The sequence below is a fragment of the Pelobates fuscus genome, chromosome 11 (assembly GCF_036172605.1).
Source record: "Pelobates fuscus isolate aPelFus1 chromosome 11, aPelFus1.pri, whole genome shotgun sequence".
NCBI lineage: Eukaryota > Metazoa > Chordata > Amphibia > Anura > Pelobatidae > Pelobates > Pelobates fuscus.
In genome coordinates this window covers 21,603,899-21,626,765 of record NC_086327.1, presented here as the reverse complement: position 1 = coordinate 21,626,765, position 22,867 = coordinate 21,603,899, and the positions used below count along the sequence as shown (strand labels likewise).

The 22,867-nt window shown below is 42.2% G+C and overlaps 1 protein-coding gene across 1 annotated transcript in view; it reads left to right on the top strand.

Annotated features, from left to right (window-relative positions):
• Positions 1-20,793, top strand: part of CADM4 (cell adhesion molecule 4) — a 222,432-nt gene extending 201,639 nt beyond the window's left edge. The window contains exons 7-9 of the mRNA XM_063436923.1: positions 8,476-8,648; positions 10,336-10,464; positions 16,903-20,793. Of these exons, the coding sequence (XP_063292993.1) occupies positions 8,476-8,648; positions 10,336-10,464; positions 16,903-17,012 (412 nt within the window). The 3' untranslated portion in view covers positions 17,013-20,793. The remainder of the gene's footprint in view (positions 1-8,475; positions 8,649-10,335; positions 10,465-16,902) is intronic.
• Positions 20,794-22,867: the final 2,074 nt, after the last annotated feature.

Below are 22,867 nucleotides of genomic sequence, written 5' to 3'. Positions count from 1 at the left end.
ATATGCTGCAGCGCTGTACCTAGAAAATTGTTGTGTCTTGGGACGTCTTGGAAAAATATTGAAATATTAAGGGCGCCTTGAACCTAAAATGTTTGGGAACCACTGGTACAAATTGGTGTACAAATTATGATAGACCTATAAAACTCAAGAGGTAGGCAAAGTAAAATGTGTGTGATTTGCTATAATTATAATATTTATTATATAACGCTAACATACTCTGTTGAGCTGAACAATGAGAAGACAGAGAGCACATCAATATGGATGATTTAAAGGCATAGTCACAGAATCTCTCAGAGCCGCCATTATCAGATATTAATACATTTACAAAATACTGACGGGTATATTCAATGAGCAATAAATTCTAGCGATTTTAAAATCCGAAACGAATATATTTAGGCCAGAATAGCCAATATAAAAAAATTCTCCAACTAGACTGTAGTGACAGATTGATTATTTTAGACTAAGAGATTAATTCCAAATTCTTCCAAAGAAAGATCTCAAGTGCAGAACTGAGGCTAAAATAGCCACTCTGAATTACAGTAATTTTCCAGATCGGCTATTTTGGTCTGCATTTTGCTGTTTTTAGGATTGCAATTCACAATGGTATTATTTTTTTTTTATTACAGAACCATAGCGTCTAAACCGTGAGCTTAACGCTGCCCCAAGTGCTTATTCCTTATCCAGGAGAGAGAGCCTTTAAACTACGTACCTATCTCTGCCCCGTGTGCACAGCCCCCGTGTGCCCCTTATCACAGCATGGTACCATATATTGTTAGACCTTATCATAGGCTCTGCGTAAGGTTCCCGCTTATCACTTGCGTTAAGCATCCAAACACAGAAGTTCATTCTAGAGAATCATTTGTTCGCTACATTTCTTTCAAGAGATAGAAACAGGCCTTCACCCGGCAGTCGGCTTTCTTATGGAACAAGCACAAATTCATTTTTTATTCTGGCAGCAATGTTTCCAATGTGTCAAGAAGAATATTTTTGCCAGTCTCGAGTCTATATCCAGAGTTGACAGAATCAGTGTAAACCATTGCAGCAGATTTTCTGAAGGAAGTTCTCACGCTGCCTGTGTATGTTTTCTGTGAAATCTGCTGTTTACTGCTTGAGCGAAGTTCAACTTTTAATGGCACTTAGAAAGGGCCGCGTGTTTTGCTGAACAGGAACATTTCTGGAAGTTCTAGAGGGGTTTTAGGTTTTTGGGGTTTTTTTTGTCCTCATTAGTGCTTGAACGGTTACAGACCATTCAGTTTAGCGGTGATATCCGTGTACTTCAGCATTGTCCCTAGCCTTAGGGCTGTATAAATATGCTGGCGCACACCGCCTACTTTAGAAGGTAACTGTCACTACCAGCTTGCTTAAACTTTGCCACCTTTATAGTACACCATCTACGGTTATGTGCATCACGTCTGAAACAGCTAAATTGGGGTTGATCTTAAATAAAGAATCCTGAAAGATGGGAAATGGAAATCGAACAGAGCTGCCTCTTCCAAAAAGCAATAACTGTGCACATCCAGGAGCCCTTACCAGCCCCTTCTACTTTTTTTATGTAATAATTGGATTGTGCAGAAAGAAGACAATTCCAGAAGTCCGGAGAGGACAGTTTTTACTTACTTATTTATTTCTTTTTCTGACTTGTTATCTCCGAAAAACAACTTGTTTTCTTGATGTAACAAGTAAAAAAACAACCTTAAATATTCTATGGGCTTCCGTAGAAAATAGTTGTGCCCAAGTCTACTAACAAATAATTGCAAAGTCATAAGGAGAGACTTCAAGAACGAGAACACAAACAAAGGTTTATGTGACTGTGACTTTTGGAGTATTGACTGGGAATTGCAAATATCAGGCCAAATTAGCCAAATCGGACTAACTCTCCAACTCGGCTAATTAGATCTAAAACGCACAATTCTCTTTTCAGTTTAATACAATATAATTGAGAGTGGTATTTGCTATGCAGAAAGAGATGTTCAGTGCAGGAGTACAGGAACAGACGCGTGCGCACTGTGATGTACTGATAGCAGTAGCACTTCAGGACTATCAGATGTTTTCAAACTACATTTCCCATAATGCTCGGCTGATATCTAAACAAATAAAGCCCAACCATAATCATACCCCTGAATTGCAGTGATTATATTTTGTGTAAGCTCTCATTGTCTGCATATGGTCTGACTTCAATAGTAGTTGAATTTTTATTTTTTATTGCAAGCTCATATTTGATTAGATTTTCTGCATTTTTAAACCATGAACCCAATTTATGTCATGTATTTCTCGGAAGCCAAGTGGGCACTAATGAGATTAAAATGGTGCCTTTGTTTTTCATACACAAGAGCCATTTCATTTTCTTTTATTTGACAATCTATTTAGTGGTTGTGTTTCTGTGTTCCATGACCCAAATCGAGAGCTGAAAGCTTTCTGTTTTGCCAGGATTAGGAGACTCTAGACTGACTGGGCATGATTGGTAATTTATAGTTGCAAACTGTCCTGAATCTCTCAGGACAGTCCTGTGTTTTGGGATCTTGTTTCTGTAAAATGAATCCGAGGACCTACCTTGCATTCCAGAGGCGGGTAAGGGGGGTGGGTGTGTGTGTGTATGTCAGCCTCAGCCAGAAAGGGGTCATTTTTTTTCAAATATTGGCAACTATGGAAAATGGCATTCACAGACCTTTATTATGCCAAGTTTTGTCTTCACTGGACAATTGCGGGTCTCGAGGTGAAGTTATTGTGCAACAATGTCAAGTATTTATCTAATTAAGTGGCAATAATCGTTATTTTTCATTTGATACCGTCCAGAACAGAAATTGAGTTCCCCCCATTTTTGTTCCATTTGTGAATCGCCTTCATGTGACTCCCCACCCAACCCAATTTATTTTTATACCTGTGTTTAATTTGCATTCTGTGGTGCCAATAAAGCTTGTTAAATTTGAATTAAACTTCGCCAACAGCATTAGTAAACAGATTCTGGAAGCGACTAGCCAGTTCCAGAAACTGCAATATGTGATCTTATATGAAAGCATTTTCTTGCACAGTTAATAGACTCTACCATTGAACTGAAGGGCACAACTCCTGGGGCTGGATTATTCAGAATTAAATTGATTTCATTTTGCAATAGCTCAGCATTTTATAATTACAGGAGGTTTCTCTTACAATTTGGGGGAAAAGGAGAGTGTGCGATCCCAATAGGTTTTTAGTAAAAAGAAATAAAACATTAAAAAAACCTCTCCTTTAACCAAAGAAGATGTAAAATTGCAATCTGAATAGACAATGTGAAGGTTATCCACTCCCTCTGGGGACAGAAAACATGAACTGCAAGCCAATTAACTAAGAGGGTGCACACATTTAAATATCTCCCTGTATAAGATAAAGCTATGGATATACACTGAATTAAACCACTACCAGAATAAATTGTATTTCCCATCACGGGCAGGAAAGCCATTCCTCTGCACTGTTTGCGTACAGCAACTCCCAGCACGCTCAGTCTGATTATGGATGACTGGTCTGAGATTTGTGAAAGGTATACATTGAATTTAAAGTGAATTTTAAATCTAAGGTAGAAATAGCTGAACTGGTAGAATTCTCTAAGTCATCTATGCTTTCAGTACAGCTACTCTGGCCTTAAATTTGAAATGCAATTTTAATTCTTACTTTTTTGTAAACAACCCGTTTGTTGTCTGTTGTTGTTTTTTTTTTGTTGTTCCTGCCGATAAAGTAATGCTTGTCTATATTTAAATACGATTTGTAAAAAGAGGAAAAACAGAAGGCGGCGTGGCTAGCTGAGCAAGCAACCAGACGTGCTGATGTGGAGCTCCTGCAGGCCCCATCGACAAACACACTATTTAGCCACAAAGAGTGGTCCTAAAAGACCCACAAATAATACCTGCACAAAGCAGAACCCCCACAGAGAGAAATGGGGAGAAAAAAACCGCAAGCTGACCCACCCGAGCAGCTCTAAACAGCCCGACATCCGCGCGTCCTTCGACAGGCCGCAACAACCGGCACAGCCCAAGATGGCTCCCGAGCGGACCCGAGACTCCAGCTACTCAGACGAATCCCCGGAGGAAGATGACCACAGACCTTCGGTGACCCCAAACCGGGTTTATGTGAGTGAAGATTCAGACTCCGACACCTCACCCTCCACTAAAGGGGACATTAAAAAACTGCTGGTTAACCTGCGGGAGGTCTGGAAGGCCGACCTGGCGGGAGTGCAGTCTGAAGTGGCTGGCATAACCACGCGGATCAGTGCGGTGGAAACGAGGGAAGAGAAGAGAGATCTGGAGCTGGAAGGAGCGAAGGCCCAAATGGAGGCCATGTCCCAGCAACTCTCTAGACTCACTCGGACAGTCACCTCGCTGGAAGCGAGGCACCGTAAGAAAACCGTTAGGATACGCGGTGTCCCGGAGAGTGTGGGCACAGAGGCCATACTAGGCTTTGCCAACTTGGTTGCAGAAACACTAGGAGTGCGACCCACAACAGGAGCCTCACCCGTTACGGCGGAATTCCGAATTAGAAAAGCCCCGAACGGCACCGGCTGACGCCTCAAGGGACGTCATAGCAGTGACACGGGACATATCCACGAAAAGTGCGATCCTGGCCCGCTCCAGGAACAACCCTACCACCATGGTGCAAGGCAACCCAGTCCGGATCTACGACGACCTACCTTTCACGGTGCTCCTGGAGAGACGGAGGTTCCTACCTGTAACAAGGGAACTCCGTGACAAGGGGATACGCTACAGGTGGGGCGCATCAGGCACCCTTATAGTACAACAAGGAGAAGCGGTACTCACTTTATCGGCGCATGAGCATCCGGCGGAATTTCTAAGGGCGCTCCATCTGCCGACGCAAGTCTCCCCTACAGGGAGGGTAAACGCAAGCCTCACGCCCGAAGGACCCAGTCGGGCAAGAAAACAGAACACTGACGCTGACCACACGCAGCGCAAGATGAGAGCTCTGCACCCACCATAGATCGGGACATGGGGCGGTAAGCGGGACTTTTAATACCCCAGGGGACCTACAAAACACTCACGCTGCCCCCTGCCCGGGTCTTAACCTGTCTCACATTCCACGGCTTTACCGAGACTCTCCCCACAGCTGTGAATTGTCCGCATTACTACACTCCTGTACTTTTTATTTTATATTATATATTTTTTCTCATACCAGTCACCTTTTCCCGAGTCAACTGTTTTCCTATTTTTCGATGTGGAATGGGGAGCAATTCCTTTACTTACGGATCCCTGGCTGAATGGACATTTTGATGGACAGTAGTCTACGTGTAGATTTTACGTTCCGGCTACCTGCTAACCCGACTCTGAGATACAAGCGGGCATCTATTAGTCTCACAGCATTTAAGGGATTATACTTACCTGACTAGCACTAGACATGATGTTTTCCTTTTTTTTTTTTTTGATTACAATAGAGGGCTTCTTGCTATCTGCACTTAAGGTTAGTTTGTAGAAAGTAACTCCAAGGGTGCGACGACAAAAACGATGCCAGACCACACGTAGTATTGTCTAAAGTTGCAGCAAGATAATATAGACCGGCGCAACGAGCCGACCTGTAATTTCATGCACAAACAAAAATAAAGAATTTAAAAAAAAAAAAAAGAGTAAAAACAGCGATTAAAACTAACTGGTGTATCAGACACACTTTATTAAACAGCTACAAACCATGACACTCACGCTGCCCCCTGCCCGGGTCTTAACCTGTCTCACATTCCACGGCTTTACCGAGACTCTCCCCACAGCTGTGAATTGTCCGCATTACTACACTCCTGTACTTTTTATTTTATATTATATATTTTTTCTCATACCAGTCACCTTTTCCCGAGTCAACTGTTTTCCTATTTTTCGATGTGGAATGGGGAGCAATTCCTTTACTTACGGATCCCTGGCTGAATGGACATTTTGATGGACAGTAGTCTACGTGTAGATTTTACGTTCCGGCTACCTGCTAACCCGACTCTGAGATACAAGCGGGCATCTATTAGTCTCACAGCATTTAAGGGATTATACTTACCTGACTAGCACTAGACATGATGTTTTCCTTTTTTTTTTTTTTGATTACAATAGAGGGCTTCTTGCTATCTGCACTTAAGGTTAGTTTGTAGAAAGTAACTCCAAGGGTGCGACGACAAAAACGATGCCAGACCACACGTAGTATTGTCTAAAGTTGCAGCAAGATAATATAGACCGGCGCAACGAGCCGACCTGTAATTTCATGCACAAACAAAAATAAAGAATTTAAAAAAAAAAAAAAGAGTAAAAACAGCGATTAAAACTAACTGGTGTATCAGACACACTTTATTAAACAGCTACAAACCATGACAGAGTCTGTTAAACAGTGTTAAAGTTCAGCGCTTTGCATTGGAATCCTGATCCATATAACAGTGCAACACGATTCAGTGCTATTAGGGAAGAGGATGGGGACTCTGACCAATCTAAACAATGCCTTCATCAGAATTAAAAAAATCTCCCTATTACATTAAACAAAGCGCAAGGAGATTGCACTCAGCATTGTAACTGGGGGTCTACACTAAATAAACTCAGAAAGCATTCAAAACAGGGACACTATAGTCAGCAAAACAACTTTAGCTTAATGAAGTTATTTTGGTGTATAGATCATGCCCCTGCAGTTTCAGTGTTCAATTATTTGCCATTTAAGAGTTAAATCACTTTGTTTATGCAGCTCTAGTCACTCCTCCCTGCATGTGACTCATGCAGCCTGCCTAAACACTTCCTGTAAAGAGTCATCTAATGTTTATACTTCCTTTATTGCAAATTCTGTTAGAATTCTGTTTAGAATGTCTTATCTCATGCTCTGTTAATAGCTTGCAAGACCCTGCTGGAGCCTCCTGTATGTAAATAGTTCAGTGTACAGAGCAGGCTGTCTGCATTTTGTCTAAATGCAGACAGTGTCAGGCACAGTCAGTGGAGGTGTGACTAGGGCTGCATAAACCGAAACAAAAGTGATTTAATTCCTAAATTAAATCGAGCAGAGAGACTTCAGAGGCATGATTTAAACATCAAAAGAACTTCATTAAGTTGTTTAGGTGACTATAGTTTTCATTTAAGTTGCGCCCATGTACAAAAAAACAAATCTGCCTCTGTAATCCCATTAGCAACCTCAATTAGACAAAGATTGAGTTTGTGTTTTAGAGATTCCATCATATAAAAGCTCCACAATATTCACAGTCCAATTATGGAGGACTGACAAAGGTATTTCAGAGTTTAAAGGGACTCTGGCAGTTGGCAGGATTTTTTATATTCTGTTTATTTATCCCCTAAATAAAATTAAAAAAAATAAGAAAAAAAAAGTGTACACGTGAGGACTGAAATTTCAAATGAAATGCATAAATTCACACCTGTGTATTTACGATTATCCTACTAATAAGCACTCCATCTTTCCTCCCTGTCAATCTTTGTTCTCTCTGCTAACTGCCAGGGGCAAAGGATAGAGTTTATAATAAAGATAGGGGAGGAGAAACATAAACAATGTTTCCATTTCTCCTCCACATTTGCATTTTGTGCCTTGACTGTGCCTGGACTTAACTGGATTATGATGCCCATTGCTAAATCTTGAACACATATTTAAAATGAAAACAGAGCATCATACGGAAGAGGCTAAGCCGAATTATAGGTGAATTTCAATGTTTTATCCAGTGGGGTCATTTCTAGAGACGTGACCGTTCCCTTTAAGCCAAGATGGACAATTTGGAAAATATTTTTTATCTGAGCTATTTTCTTCCTACTTATATTGGCCGAAAACATTCAGTCTCTTTAACTTTCCACAACTCCAAGTGCGAAAAAAAACCTAAGTATTCTACATGCTTAAAAATAAATTATGGCATTCGGTTAGAACAATGGTAACTCGGGATTGAATCCCGACCAGAGCACCTTACCATCCACGAGCAAGAAACGTAACCATTCAACAAAAATCATTGTAGATTGTAAGCTCTTTTGAGCGGGGTCTTTGTCACCTCTAAATATCTCCTTTCATTAATTGTAAATCAATGCTGACTATGTTGGCGTTATGTACGTGTTATTAATAATAATACATTGACGTGAACCAACATTAGAAGAAACCTCCTACTTGGCCGCAGTCACAACTTTTTTCAGTTAGGTTTTCAACTCCCCACAATCGGATCTTTAGTTTGCAAGTAGATGACATTATATATTTCTTTACAGTTTGTAAACAATTTTTCAGCATAAGCAACACTCATCGTCTTTGTAATTGAATGTAGAAGTTAGAGTGCAGATTCATCTCCCTATAATTAATACCCTGAGGCTTAGCGCTATATAGCGTTCCCTATTAAACATCCCTATATTTTATTACTAAATTGCTGCCGTCCTTGAATTGCATATTTTTTCCAGTGTCTTTGTTTCCCTATGTTGTATTTTTTTATTTGATTTTTTGTAGCTGTTTCACACTGAGATTAAAATTGTACCATCCTAAAGAATAAATGTATTCCACCCCTGCCAGGCCGGCTGAGATCATCTGGAGCCGTCTTAACGATTCATTACCAGAACGAGCGCAGATACAGGGTGACCTTCTGACCTTCTCCTCGCTCAGCCTGCAGGACAACGGAACCTACAGCTGCCAAGTCTCCAACAAGCACGGCCGCTCCTCGGACCAGTATGTGTTGGTGGTGTATGGTGAGTACAGCAATAAGGCAAGCTACGTATGAAATGACTGCTTTGCAGCGTGGGTAAAGGGCTGTATGTACTAAATCAAACACGGGGGCATGGAATCATTTATATGTTAGCGATTCCTGGAAAACCTGAAACCAGCGCTGCCACATAAATACATGGCTCTGTGATAGATACATCATTACTGCTGCATAGGAAGGGGATCCGAGATTGCAGGAGCTGTGTACCTAGTCTCCCAGCATGCTTTACACAAAAACTGCAGTGCCTATACCTGAAGTTTGCTGTAGATTAAATATACAATAAGCTGATATTGAGTGTAGGATTTATAGATACCAAATTGGATGGGGTGCTGAACATATATAGAATAAGACAGGATGGGGTGCGGGGTATATATAGAATAAGACAGGATGGGGTGCGGGGTGTATATAGAATAAGACAGGATGGGGTGCGGGGTGTATATAGAATAAGACAGGATGGGGTGCAGGGTGTATATAGAATAAGACAGGATGGGGTGCGGGGTGTATATAGAATAAGACAGGATGGGGTGCGGGGTGTATATAGAATAAGACAGGATGGGGTGTGGGGTGTATATGGAATAATACAGGATGGGGTGCGGGTGTATATAGAATAAGACAGGTTGGGGTGCTGGGTGTATATAGAATAATACAGGATGGGGTGCGGGGTATATATAGAATAAGCCAGGATGGGGTGCGGGGTATATATAGAATAAGCCAGGATGGGGTGTGGGGTGTATATAGAATAATACAGGATGGGGTGCGGGGTGTATATAGAATAAGACAGGATGGGGTATGGGGTGTATATGGAATAAGACAGGATGGGGTGCAGGGTGTATATAGAATAAGACAGGATGGGGTGCGGGGTGTATATAGAATAAGACAGGATGGGGTGCGGGGTGTATATAGAATAAGACGGGATGGGGTGCGGGGTGTATATAGAATAAGACAGGATGGGGTGCGGGGTGTATATAGAATAAGACAGGATGGGGTGCGGGGTGTATATAGAATAAGACAGGATGGGGTGCGGGGTGTATATAGAATAAAACAGGATGGGGAGCGGGGTGTATATAGAATAAGACGGGATGGGGTGCGGGGTGTATATAGAATAAGACAGGATGGGGTGCAGGGTGTATATAGAATAATACAGGATGGGGAGCGGGGTGTATATAGAATAAGACAGGATGGGGTGCACAGTGTATATAGAATAAGACAGGATGGGGTGCACAGTGTATATAGAATAAGACAAGATGGGGTGCGGGGTGTATATAGAATAATACAGGATGGGGAGCGGGGTGTATATAGAATAAGACAGGGTGGGGTGCAGGGTGTATATAGGAATAAGATGGGATGGGGTGAAAGTTCAGGGTCTCCATGCAGAGGATGGAGACTGTGCAGCACTGCCCCAGGAAGCAATGGCAAGTATCACTAAGCTGTAATGTAAACATTGATTTTGTCTGAAAAGACAGTGTTTACAGTAAAAAGCCTGAAGGTAATGATTCTACTCACCAGAACAAATTCAATAAGCTGTAGTTGTTCTGGTGACTATAGTGTCCCTTTAAATAAGATATAAGGCTGTGAGGTGTATACATAGCATATCGAGTAAAACATACAGACGTTTTGTGTTGGATGAGAAAGGTCAGTGACCTTGTTTTATTTGATTTTTTTTTGTCCTTTAGACCCAGGAGCGATCATTGAGGCCCAAACCCAAGTCCCCTACGCTGTCATCGGTGGAATCCTGGCACTACTTGTCTTCCTCGTCATATGTGTCCTTATTGTCATGGTCTGGTGCTCCGTCCGACAGAAAGGTGAGCAGACGAGGAAGAGAACTCGTTCAGCTGCATGAGGTTTGGGGGCAGGATAGCTCTGTCTGACACGGGAATGTCTGACTGTCCAGGAGAGGTAGGGGACACTATGGGTGACAGCACTGACACGGGAGGGGTGTGCTATCAGCCAGAATGATACGGGGTGTACCAACCGACAGAATGATACGGGGTGTACCATCCGACAGAATGATACGGGGTGTACCATCCGACAATGATACGAGGTGTACCATCCGACAGAATGATACGGGGTGTGCTATCAGCCAGAATGATACGGGGTGTACCATCCGACAATGATACGAGGTGTACCATACGACAGAATGATACGGGGTGTACCATCCGACAGAATGATACGGGGTGCGCTATCAGCCAGAATGATACGGGGTGTACCAACTGACAGAATGATACGGGGTGTACCAACTGACAGAATGATACGGGGTGTACCAACCGACAGAATGATACGGGGTGTACCATACGACAGAATGATACGGGGTGTACCATCCGACAGAATGATACGGGGTGCGCTATCAGCCAGAATGATACGGGGTGTACCAACTGACAGAATGATACGGGGTGTACCAACCGACAGAATGATACGGGGTGTACCATACGACAGAATAATACGGGGTGTACCATCCGACAGAATGATACGGGGTGTACCATCCGACAGAATGATACGGGGTGTACCAACCGACAGAATGATACGGGGTGTACCATCTGACAGAATGATACGGGGTGTACCATCCGACAGAATGATACGGGGTGTACCAACCGACAGAATGATACGGGGTGTACCAACCGACAGAATGATACGGGGTGTACCAACCGACAGAATGATACGGGGTGTACCAACCGACAGAATGATACGGGGTGTACCAACCGACAGAATGATACGGGGTGTACCATCCGACAGAATGATACGGGGTGTGCTATCAGCCAGAATGATACGAGGTGTACCATCCGACAATGATACGAGGTGTACCATACGACAGAATGATACGGGGTGTACCATCCGACAGAATGATACGGGGTGCGCTATCAGCCAGAATGATACGGGGTGTACCAACTGACAGAATGATACGGGGTGTACCAACCGACAGAATGATACGGGGTGTACCATACGACAGAATAATACGGGGTGTACCATCCGACAGAATGATACGGGGTGTACCATCCGACAGAATGATACGGGGTGTACCAACCGACAGAATGATACGGGGTGTACCATCTGACAGAATGATACGGGGTGTACCATCCGACAGAATGATACGGGGTGTACCAACCGACAGAATGATACGGGGTGTACCAACCGACAGAATGATACGGGGTGTACCAACCGACAGAATGATACGGGGTGTACCAACCGACAGAATGATACGGGGTGTACCAACCGACAGAATGATACGGGGTGTACCAACCGACAGAATGATACAGGGTGTACCAACCGACAGAATGATACGGGGTGTACCAACCGACAGAATGATACGGGGTGTACCAACCGACAGAATGATACGGGGTGTGCCAACCGACAGAATGATACGGGGTGTGCTATCAGCCAGAATGATACGGGGTGTGCTATCAGCCAGAATGATACGGGGTGTGCTATCAGCCAGAATGATACGGGGTGTACCAACCGACAGAATGATACGGGGTGTGCTATCAGCCAGAATGATACGTGGTGTACCAACCGACAGAATGATACGGGGTGTACCAACCGACAGAATGATACAGGGTGTACCAACCGACAGAATGATACGGGGTGTACCAACCGACAGAATGATACGGGGTGTACCAACCGACAGAATGATACGGGGTGTACCAACCAACAGAATGATACGGGGTGTACCAACCGACAGAATGATACGGGGTGTACCAACCGACAGAATGATAAGGAGTATACTATCAGACGGGATGTAAAGGGAGAATGATAAGGAGTATACTATCAGACGGAATGTAAAAGGAGAATGATAAGGAGTATACTATCAGACGGAATGTAAAGGGAGAATGATAAGGAGTATACTATCAGACAGAATGTAAAGGGAGATTGATAAGGAGTATACTATCAGATGGAATGTAAAGGGAGAATGATAATGAGTATACTATCAGACGGAATGTAAAGGGAGAATGATAAGGAGTATACTATCAGACGGAATGTAAACGGAGAATGATAAGGAGTATACGATCAGACGGAATGTAAAGGGAGAATGATAAGGAGTATACTATCAGACGGGATGTAAAGGGAGAATGATAAGGAGTATACTATCAGACGGAATGTAAAAGGAGAATGATAAGGAGTATACTATCAGACGGGATGTAAAGGGAGAATGATAAGGAGTATACTATCAGACGGGATGTAAAAGGAGAATGATAAGGAGTATACTATCAGACGGAATGTAAAGGGAGAATGATAAGGAATATACTATCAAACGGAATGTAAAGGGAGAATGATAAGGAATATACTATCAAACGGAATGTAAAGGGAGAATGATAAGGAGTATACTATCAGACGGAATGTAAAGGGAGAATGATAAGGAGTATACTATCAGACGGAATGTAAAGGGAGAATGATAAGGAGTATACTATCAGACGGAATGTAAAGGGAGAATGATAAGGAGTATACTATCAGACGGGAATGTAAAGGGAGAATGATAAGGAGTATACTATCAGACGGAATGATAATCTAGAAGGATAAGGAGTATACTATCAGACAGAATGTAAAGGGAGAATGATGAGGAGTATACTATCAGACGGGATGTAAAGGGAGAATGATAAGGAGTATACTATCAGACGGAATGTAAAAGGAGAATGATAAGGAGTATACTATCAGACGGGATGTAAAGGGAGAATGATAAGGAGTATACTATCAGACAGAATGTAAAGGGAGAATGATAAGGAGTATACTATCAGACGGAATGTAAAGGGAGAATGATAAGGAGTATACTATCAGACGGGAATGTAAAGGGAGAATGATAAGGAGTATACTATCAGACGGGAATGTAAAGGGAGAATGATAAGGAGTATACTATCAGACGGAATGTAAGGGGAGAATGATAAGGAGTATACTATCAGACGGAATGTAAAGAGAGAATGATAAGGAGTATACTATCAGACGGAATGTAAAGGGAGAATGATAAGGAGTATACTATCAGGCGGGATGTAAAGGGAGAATGATAAGGAGTATACTATCAGACGGAATGTAAAGAGAGAATGATAAGGAGTATACTATCAGACGGGAATGTAAAGGGAGAATGATAAGGAGTATACTATCAGACGGAATGTAAAGGGAGAATGATAAGGAGTATACTATCAGACAGAATGTAAAGGGAGAATGATAAGGAGTATACTATCAGACGGGATGTAAAGGGAGAATGATAAGGAGTATACTATCAGACGGAATGTAAAGGGAGAATGATAAGGAGTATACTATCAGACGGAATGTAAAGAGAGAATGATAAGGAGTATACGATCAGACGGAATGATAATCTAGAAGGATAAGGAGTATACTATCAGACAGAATGTAAAGGGAGAATGATGAGGAGTATACTATCAGACGGGATGTAAAGGGAGAATGATAAGGAGTATACTATCAGACGGAATGTAAAGGGAGAATGATGAGGAGTATACTATCAGACGGAATGTAAAGAGAGAATGATAAGGAGTATACTATCAGACGGAATGATAATCTAGAAGGATAAGGAGTATACTATCAGACAGAATGTAAAGGGAGAATGATGAGGAGTATACTATCAGACGGGATGTAAAGGGAGAATGATAAGGAGTATACTATCAGACGGAATGTAAAAGGAGAATGATAAGGAGTATACTATCAGACGGAATGTAAGGGGAGAATGATAAGGAGTATACTATCAGACGGAATGTAAAGGGAGAATGATAAGGAGTATACTATCAGACGGGAATGTAAAGGGAGAATGATAAGGAGTATACTATCAGACGGAATGTAAAGAGAGAATGATAAGGAGTATACTATCAGACGGGAATGTAAAGGGAGAATGATAAGGAGTATACTATCAGACGGGATGTAAAGGGAGAATGATAAGGAGTATACTATCAGACAGAATGTAAAGGGAGAATGATAAGGAGTATACTATCAGACGGAATGTAAAGGGAGAATGATAAGGAGTATACTATCAGACGGGAATGTAAAGGGAGAATGATAAGGAGTATACTATCAGACGGAATATAAAGAGAGAATTATAAGGAGTATACTATCAGACGGGAATGTAAAGTGAGAATGATAAGGAGTATACTATCAGACGGAATGTAAAGGGAGAATGATAAGGAGTATACTATCAGACAGAATGTAAAGGGAGAATGATAAGGAGTATACTATCAGACGGAATGTAAAGGGAGAATGATAAGGAGTATACGATCAGACGGAATGTAAAGGGAGAATGATAAGGAGTATACTATCAGACGGAATGATAATCTAGAAGGATAAGGAGTATACTATCAGACAGAATGTAAAGGGAGAATGATGAGGAGTATACTATCAGACGGGATGTAAAGGGAGAATGATAAGGAGTATACTATCAGACGGAATGTAAAGGGAGAATGATTAGGAGTATACTATCAGACGGAATGATAATCTAGAAGGATAAGGAGTATACGATCAGACGGAATGTAAAGGGAGAATGATAAGGAGTATACTATCACACGGAATGTAAAGGGAGAATGATAAGGAGTATACTATCAGACGGAATGTAAAGGGAGAATGATTAGGAGTATACTATCAGACGGAATGATAATCTAGAAGGATAAGGAGTATACGATCAGACGGAATGTAAAGGGAGAATGATAAGGAGTATACTGTCAGACGGAATGATAATCTAGAAGGATAAGGGGTATACTATCAGACAGAATGTAAAGGGAGAATGATGAGGAGTATACTATCAGACGGGATGTAAAGGGAGAATGATAAGGAGTATACTATCAGACGGAATGATAATCTAGAAGGATAAGGGGTATACTATCAGACAGAATGTAAAGGGAGAATGATAAGGAGTATACTATCAGACGGGATGTAAAGGGAGAATGATAATGAGTATACTATCAGACGGAATGATAATCTAGAAGGATAAGGGGTATACTATCAGACGGAATGTAAAGGGAGAATGATGAGGAGTATACTATCAGACGGGATGTAAAGGGAGAATGATAATGAGTATACTATCAGACGGAATGATAATCTAGAAGGATAAGGAGTATACTATCAGACGGAATGTAAAGGGAGAATGATAAGGAGTATACTATCAGACGGAATGTAAAGGGAGAATGATAAGGAGTATACTATCAGACGGGATGTAAAGGGAGAATGATAAGGAGTATACTATCAGACGGAATGTAAAGGGAGAATGATAAGGAGTATACTATCAGACGGAATGTAAAGGGAGAATGATAAGGAGTATACTATCAGACGGAATGTAAAGGGAGAATGAGAAGGAGTATACTATCAGACGGAATGTAAAGGGAGAATGATAAGGAGTATACTATCAGACGGAATGTAAAGGGAGAATGATAAGGAGTATTCTATCAGACGGAATGTAAAGGGAGAATGATAAGGAGTATACTATCAGACGGAATGTAAAGGGAGAATGATAAGGAGTATACTATCAGACGGAATGTAAAGGGAGAATGATAAGGAGTATTCTATCAGACGGAATGTAAAGGGAGAATGATAAGGAGTATACTATCAGACGGAATGTAAAAGGAGAATGATAAGGAGTATACTATCAGACGGAATGTAAAGGGAGAATGATAAGGAGTATACTATCAGACGGAATGTAAAGGGAGAATGATAAGGAGTATACTATCAGACGGGATGTAAAGGGAGAATGATAAGGAGTATACTATCAGACGGAATGTAAAGGGAGAATGATAAGGAGTATTCTATCAGACGGAATGTAAAGGGAGAATGATAAGGAGTATACTATCAGACGGAATGTAAAGAGAGAATGATAAGGAGTATACTATCAGACGGAATGTAAAGAGAGAATGATAAGGAGTATACTATCAGACGGGATGTAAAGGGAGAATGATAAGGAGTATACTATCAGACGGAATGTAAAGGGAGAATGATAATGATTGAGTATACTATCATACCGGAAGGTCAGGGTGTATTGTACCGGTTTGTGTGAAAGTTAATCCAGTTCCACCAGTTCCAGATATCCAGAGCAGTGGCACCAGAGGACTTTAGAAATAACTCCCATAAAGCTTTGCCAGCCCTACCTCCCATCATACTACACAGTCGTATGATTGTGGCTGATATTCTGATCTTACGTCCAATGTGTAATGACCTTGTACAAGCAGTGATGATTGTGGACTTTTACTTCTCCTGCCTCCCCCGTCCATCCCACACAGTGATAATGGCGTCATTAACCGGTCTCTCTGTGCTGCCCCTCGCAGGTTCCTACCTGACCCACGAAGCGAGTGGACTGGATGAACACGGAGAAGCGCGGGAGGCATTTCTAAATGGCGGAGAGAACCACAAGAGGAAGGAGGAGTTTTTTATTTAAAGACTCGCAAGAAAATGTCCCAACACAGTATTAATAACCTGACTTTTTTTATTTTATGTTACCTTTGGAGGGTGGGGGACGGGAACGTTCATAAAGAATGGGGGCCCTAGAAATCGAAGTGTTTAACCCCTTCACTACAAGGGGTGGTCAATGCCAAGCATTGCATGCCCCCCTTTCGGGGAAGGGATTATTATAATTTAGAGTCCAAGGAACCCGCCATTATGTATGACAGTCATTGGGGGCTGTAGAAATTATAAGCCAGGGTCACTGATTTGAAGTGAAGGACGATGAACAGATCTCTGATATTTCTCCTCATCCGGGAAATTCAATGTGTTTTTTTGCAATTTTTTTCCTATGTTTTTATAAAGAGAACTATAGTGAGGTTTGCTTGGAAGGGGTCTGGAAGTAGGGGGCAGTGGCTGATATTAGGGGCTTGGGGTTTAGATCTCTATAAGACATAGCATTAGTGCTGCTACTGAACAACAGATTTTAAGGCAGTATTCGGTCTGGCACCTTTTGGGTACAGAGGGTCTTGCATGTAGTACACTGTAGAGCTTCTTATGATACAGACACTGGCACCAAACAGACAAAAACAAGCTGGCACCACGTTTCTAGGCTTGGAGAGATCAGAAGGCCACGCGACTTGGCTCTCCTAGGATTTTACGGCTCTGAGGGCAGGCCCTGGGCTACAGAGCAGTGCTCACAATAATAGCTTGGAAGGGAAGTGAGCTGGGCAGAATGGGTAGTGATTTGTACCAGTGCAGGCTCAGTATTAAGAGCGTGACGTTTGTTTAATCACCTTAATTAGCCAGAAATCAGAACAGCTCAGAGTCCCCAGTGACGGAGGAGAGTGCTGCAGGGAAAGAGAACCCATAATTCACAGGTTTAAAAGGGAGAACGAGAGCAATTCAAGATGCTCTGTGAAATGAGACTTTACAGCCAATACGAGGAAGCTAGTATGATCCATTTATTACTCACATTACCAGGCCTGCAGCGTATTAGCCACTAGTAAAATTAACCAGTTACAATTCATATATACTCACATTGGGCCTGCAGCATACAAGGGACTAAAAACAATCTCCAGGCCTGATTCCATACCTTCCAAGTGTCCCTATTTAGGAGGGACAGTCCCTATTTTAGGCCCCAAACCCTCTGTCCCTCTTTTCGATCCTAATGTCCCTCTTTTGTACACAGCAATAATACTCCCAGTAAACGACAATAAATGTGTATAGAAATCAATCCGTGTAAAGTAGATACATCGTTCTTGTTCTAAATTACATTTTATAAATTATTATTAGTAAGTCACCTACATTTCTCAGAACAGCCTCACCCCACACCCCTAAAATTAAAGTATCCCTCTTTGTCCATTTGAAATGTTGGGAGGTATGTATTACCGTTCAACATACAATACAATAACTAATTACCAGCTAATCCTACATTATAATAATAATAATGATAATAACCAATTCAGATATACCTACATTACCAGGCCAGTAACATTTAGGGGACCGGTTAAAACAGCCAGTTACTATCCATATATCAACCTATTGTACAGCGCTGTGGAATTTGATGCTTTATCAATCATAATAACAAATATACCCACATTGCCAGACCTGCAGCCTTTAAAGAGCTAGTTAAAATGGCCAGTTACCTCCCATGCCGTCCCATATTACTGGGCCTAAAACCTATATGGGGCTAGCTACAACATAGAAACATAGAATGTGACGGCAGATAAGGACCATTCGGCCCATCTAGTCTGCCCAATTTTCTAAATACTTTCATTAGTCCCTGGCCTTATCTTATAGTTAGGATAGCCTTATGCCTATCCCACGCATGCTTAAACTTCTTTACTGTGTTAAGCTCTATCACTTCAGCTGGAAGGCTATTCCATGCACCCACTACTCGCTCAATACTCAGTTGTACATTAGAGGGCTTGAAGAACTTAAATGTGTCTACCCACATTTGACCACAATAGTTACTAACCCTCTTTATCAGCCATGTATACCCACAGGAGACTAGTTACAAAAACAGATGACATCTACATCCGCCCAATGCCCGAGTCCTAGACCAGTCCTAGAGTCTAAAGATAACTAATTACACTGGCCATATTCATGTTCATATATAGAGCTGCAACTTAATAAAGTAATGTTAAGAACTAGTTATATTAACCCATTGTGCTATATCCGCAGTGCCTGTAATAACTTGCATGGGTATCTATACTCCAGGTTTTCTAGTAAAAAGGGATTAAACGGTCAATCTTACCATAAAAGGAGCAAGTTAAGATACCACGAGTGCTACAAAATCAGAACTAGATTGTACTGGGAAATAGTTAAACTCACTAGCTTTTTATTAAGTTTGGGTTCAACCCCTATTATAAACTAATAAACCGGTCACCATCTCATCTAGGAAACTAGTCACCAGATAGAACATCAAATAAAATAATTTCTAATATTATCAGCCCTGCTAAAGGCAAAAATGAACAGATCCCCAGATCTGATAACTGACCGTCTTAGGTACCTGTTAAAAAACACACACACATTAAACATCCAGCATTAACAAGTACAAATTGTGAAACAGCCGAGTTGAGTCCCTTCTATAATTCCTATCCTCAGCAGTACACAGTTTCTACCACGTTAAGCCATAATTGGCATCAGTTTTAAGTATCCTTTGGTCAGAGACCTCTGCCGATACTAAAAAAATAATATTAAAATAAATTTGAGAAATTTTTGCTGCTGATTTTTGCTGCTGTCAAATATCAATCAGATTGAGGGATTTCCTGATGAGATCTAATTAGCTCTGTTGTTCTCCTGTACATGGAAGTGGAAATTTAATTTTTAATGATACAAAATGTCCACTTCACCCACTGTTGGTTAGTTAGAAATATTTCATCAGGTGTAAAGGAGATTTCTGATGATGGTTCCATTTTTGACGTTGGACCCTCCGAGATATGTATTTCGAAATAACGTTTACAGAATACGGTATTTTGGGGACTTGCTAGAACCGTAAGGAACATTTTTCTCTAACTCACAGTATTTATACGGCACACACTGCATTACAAACACAATATGCTTTCTCATATAGCTTCCTTTAAAAACCTGTCACACAGATACCTTCACTCCATTTTCTATCAGGTAGAGGTTGTCTGTGGAAAGGGAAACAGAGGAAGGAAAGGTTTAGTAAGCAGGAAAGAGGCAGGTGAGGTATTACATGGGGATGGGTGGAATACAATTCTCAGCAAGTTGTACTTGGCTCTAAAGAAGGAAGAATACTGCTCGGTAGAATAGATTAGGTTAGAGAAGGTCCCGTAAATAGGGAGGTAAATGATCTACAAATGGATGGAAGGAGGCAGGACAAGACTGTACAGGGGAACTAGGAGGGTACTTAACTGAAGAAAGGAACGAGGAAGGATACTGCACTGTAAAGGGGAAGGAGGAAGGGCATTCTGCTCCCAAGTGTGAAAAGGATACTGCACTCCAGAGGGGAAGGAGAGAGGGCACTGCGCTCCATAGGGGAAGGAGAGAGGGCACTGTGCTCCAGAGGGAAGGAGAGAGGGCACTGTGCTCCAGAGGGGAAGGAGAGAGGGCACTGTGCTCCAAAGGGGAAGGAGAGAGGGCACTGCGCTCCAGAGGGGAAGGAGAGAGGGCACTGCGCTCCAGAGGGGAAGGAGAGAGGGCACTGCGCTCCAGAGGGGAAGGAGAGAGGGCACTGCGCTCCAGAGGGGAAGGAGAGAGGGCACTGCGCTCCAGAGGGGAAGGAGAGAGGGCACTGCGCTCCAGAGGGAAGGGAGAGAGGGCACTGCGCTCCAGAGGGAAGGGAGAGAGGGCACTGCGCTCCAGAGGGGAGGGAGAGAGGGCACTGCGCTCCAGAGGGGAGGGAGAGAGGGCACTGCGCTCCAGAGGGAGAGAGGGCACTGCACTCCAGAGGGGAAGGAGAGAGGGCACTGCACTCCAGAGGGGAAGGAGAGAGGGCACTGTGCTCTAGAGGGGAAGGAGAGAGAGCACTGTGCTCCAGAGGGGAGGGAGAGAGGGCACTGTGCTCCAGAAGGGAAGGAGAGAGGGCACTGTGCTCCAGAAGGGAAGGAGAGAGGGCACTGAGCTCCAGAAGGGAAGTAGAGAGGGCACTGCACTCCAGAAGGGAAGGAGAGAGGGCACTGCGCTCCAGATGGAAAGGACAGAGAGCACTATGCTACAGGGGTGAAGGAGAGAGAGCACAGCGCTCCAGAGGGGAGGGAGAGAGGGCACTGATCTGCTGAGGGGAAATAGGATGAGCACTGCGCACCAGAGGGGAAGAAGAGAAGACACGGCACTACGGAGGGGAAGGAGGGGAAGCATTGAGATACTATGGGGAAGTAGGAAAAGCACTGCAAACCAGTGGGGCAGGAGAAAGGGAACCAGTGGGGCAGAGGGGAATCAGGCATGGCAATGATCTGCAGGGAGAATGAGATAGTAGATGGGTCTGTTAGGAGGAAGCAGAACACAAATGGGAAAGGTGAGAGGCTGTACAGGGATAGACTTGATAGGTCTTTACTGATAGCAGAGCACATAATTTAGGAGAAAGTGGTAAAACAAATAGCTTAAAAGTTCCCCAATGAATCAAAGTGAACTAAGTTGCTTCTTCTACATAGAATCTCCAAACGTAGACTATTTTGTCTACCGGAAGTGAAATGGCGGCCAATAAACACTTTCAGTGCCATAGAGGCTGCAATAGCGGTATGCATGTTTGGTGTTTAATTGAAATAACATTAAACATACTATGGTCTACACACAAGGAAATCCCAGTTACTGAATTAGAGAGAGAACATTCTCTTTACTAGTTAACCAACCCCAAACGCTACAGGGACAATTCATATTCCACTGAAAGGACACTGGTACAGCAGAGGTTCTAAAGACGAGCAATATGGACCAGTTATTAGTCTGTTTGCAGTCATGCAAAAATACAAGTAACTGAGAATAATTAAATCAATGAGAACAATTGTAGCCAGGGTTTACGTGGCGCACATAGTCTTTTGTGCCAAAATTTGTGATCTTAAAGCTGTTGTGGGCGGAAAATGCAGGAGATGCGTTTTGTGAGTTTACGACATAGTGTGTGAAGTTATGTACAGGTTTTATGAGCAGACGTAGAAGATAGATGGATGCGTTGTATTAGCTATCTGCCCTCATCTTCTTTACAATCATCTATTTTTACTTCATCATTAAAAACCCAAAACGTGTGTATATATATATATATATATGAGCTTATATCCTATCATGAAAGCATTTTGGCCTAACCTCCATTCCCCTCTCCTCCAAATATCTGCACACCCAAGCTTTTTAAAATAGTCTTCTAGTGTTAAAACCACGAGGTTACTGTCATAAGCCTTGCCAATTGCCAAAATTAAATATATACACTTACTGTATTTCCAGGTGAATTGATCAATTGTAAAAAAAACAAGACACCTATTTGATTTGACAATGGGAAAGGTTATCGAATGAATTTCTGCATCGTTCGTGTACAACACTTCTTAAATTTGTAATGGGACCTAAAGCCGATTATGTTCAGAAAATGATCCCAACCCTCTTCTTTGAATTATAATACGTGAGAGCGTTGGGAGGTCAACAAACTGCGTTCAAATATCACTTTCTGTTTGACAGGAAGTTAATGTTGGGGCTGTGTATAGTTGTCTGTTTTTCCAGGGGCTGGGTGGGGGGTCGGGGAGGGGGTGGATGTTATTTTTTCTTTCATGTGCTGTGTTTAATTATGTTGTTTTTTTTTTTTGAGGGGTTATATTGTTTTGTTTTTCAGGGGGAACAAAAAAATGTTTTAATTTGTCGTTTTTTGTTGTTTTTTTACACCCAATCGTCTTTCTCGTTGTTTAT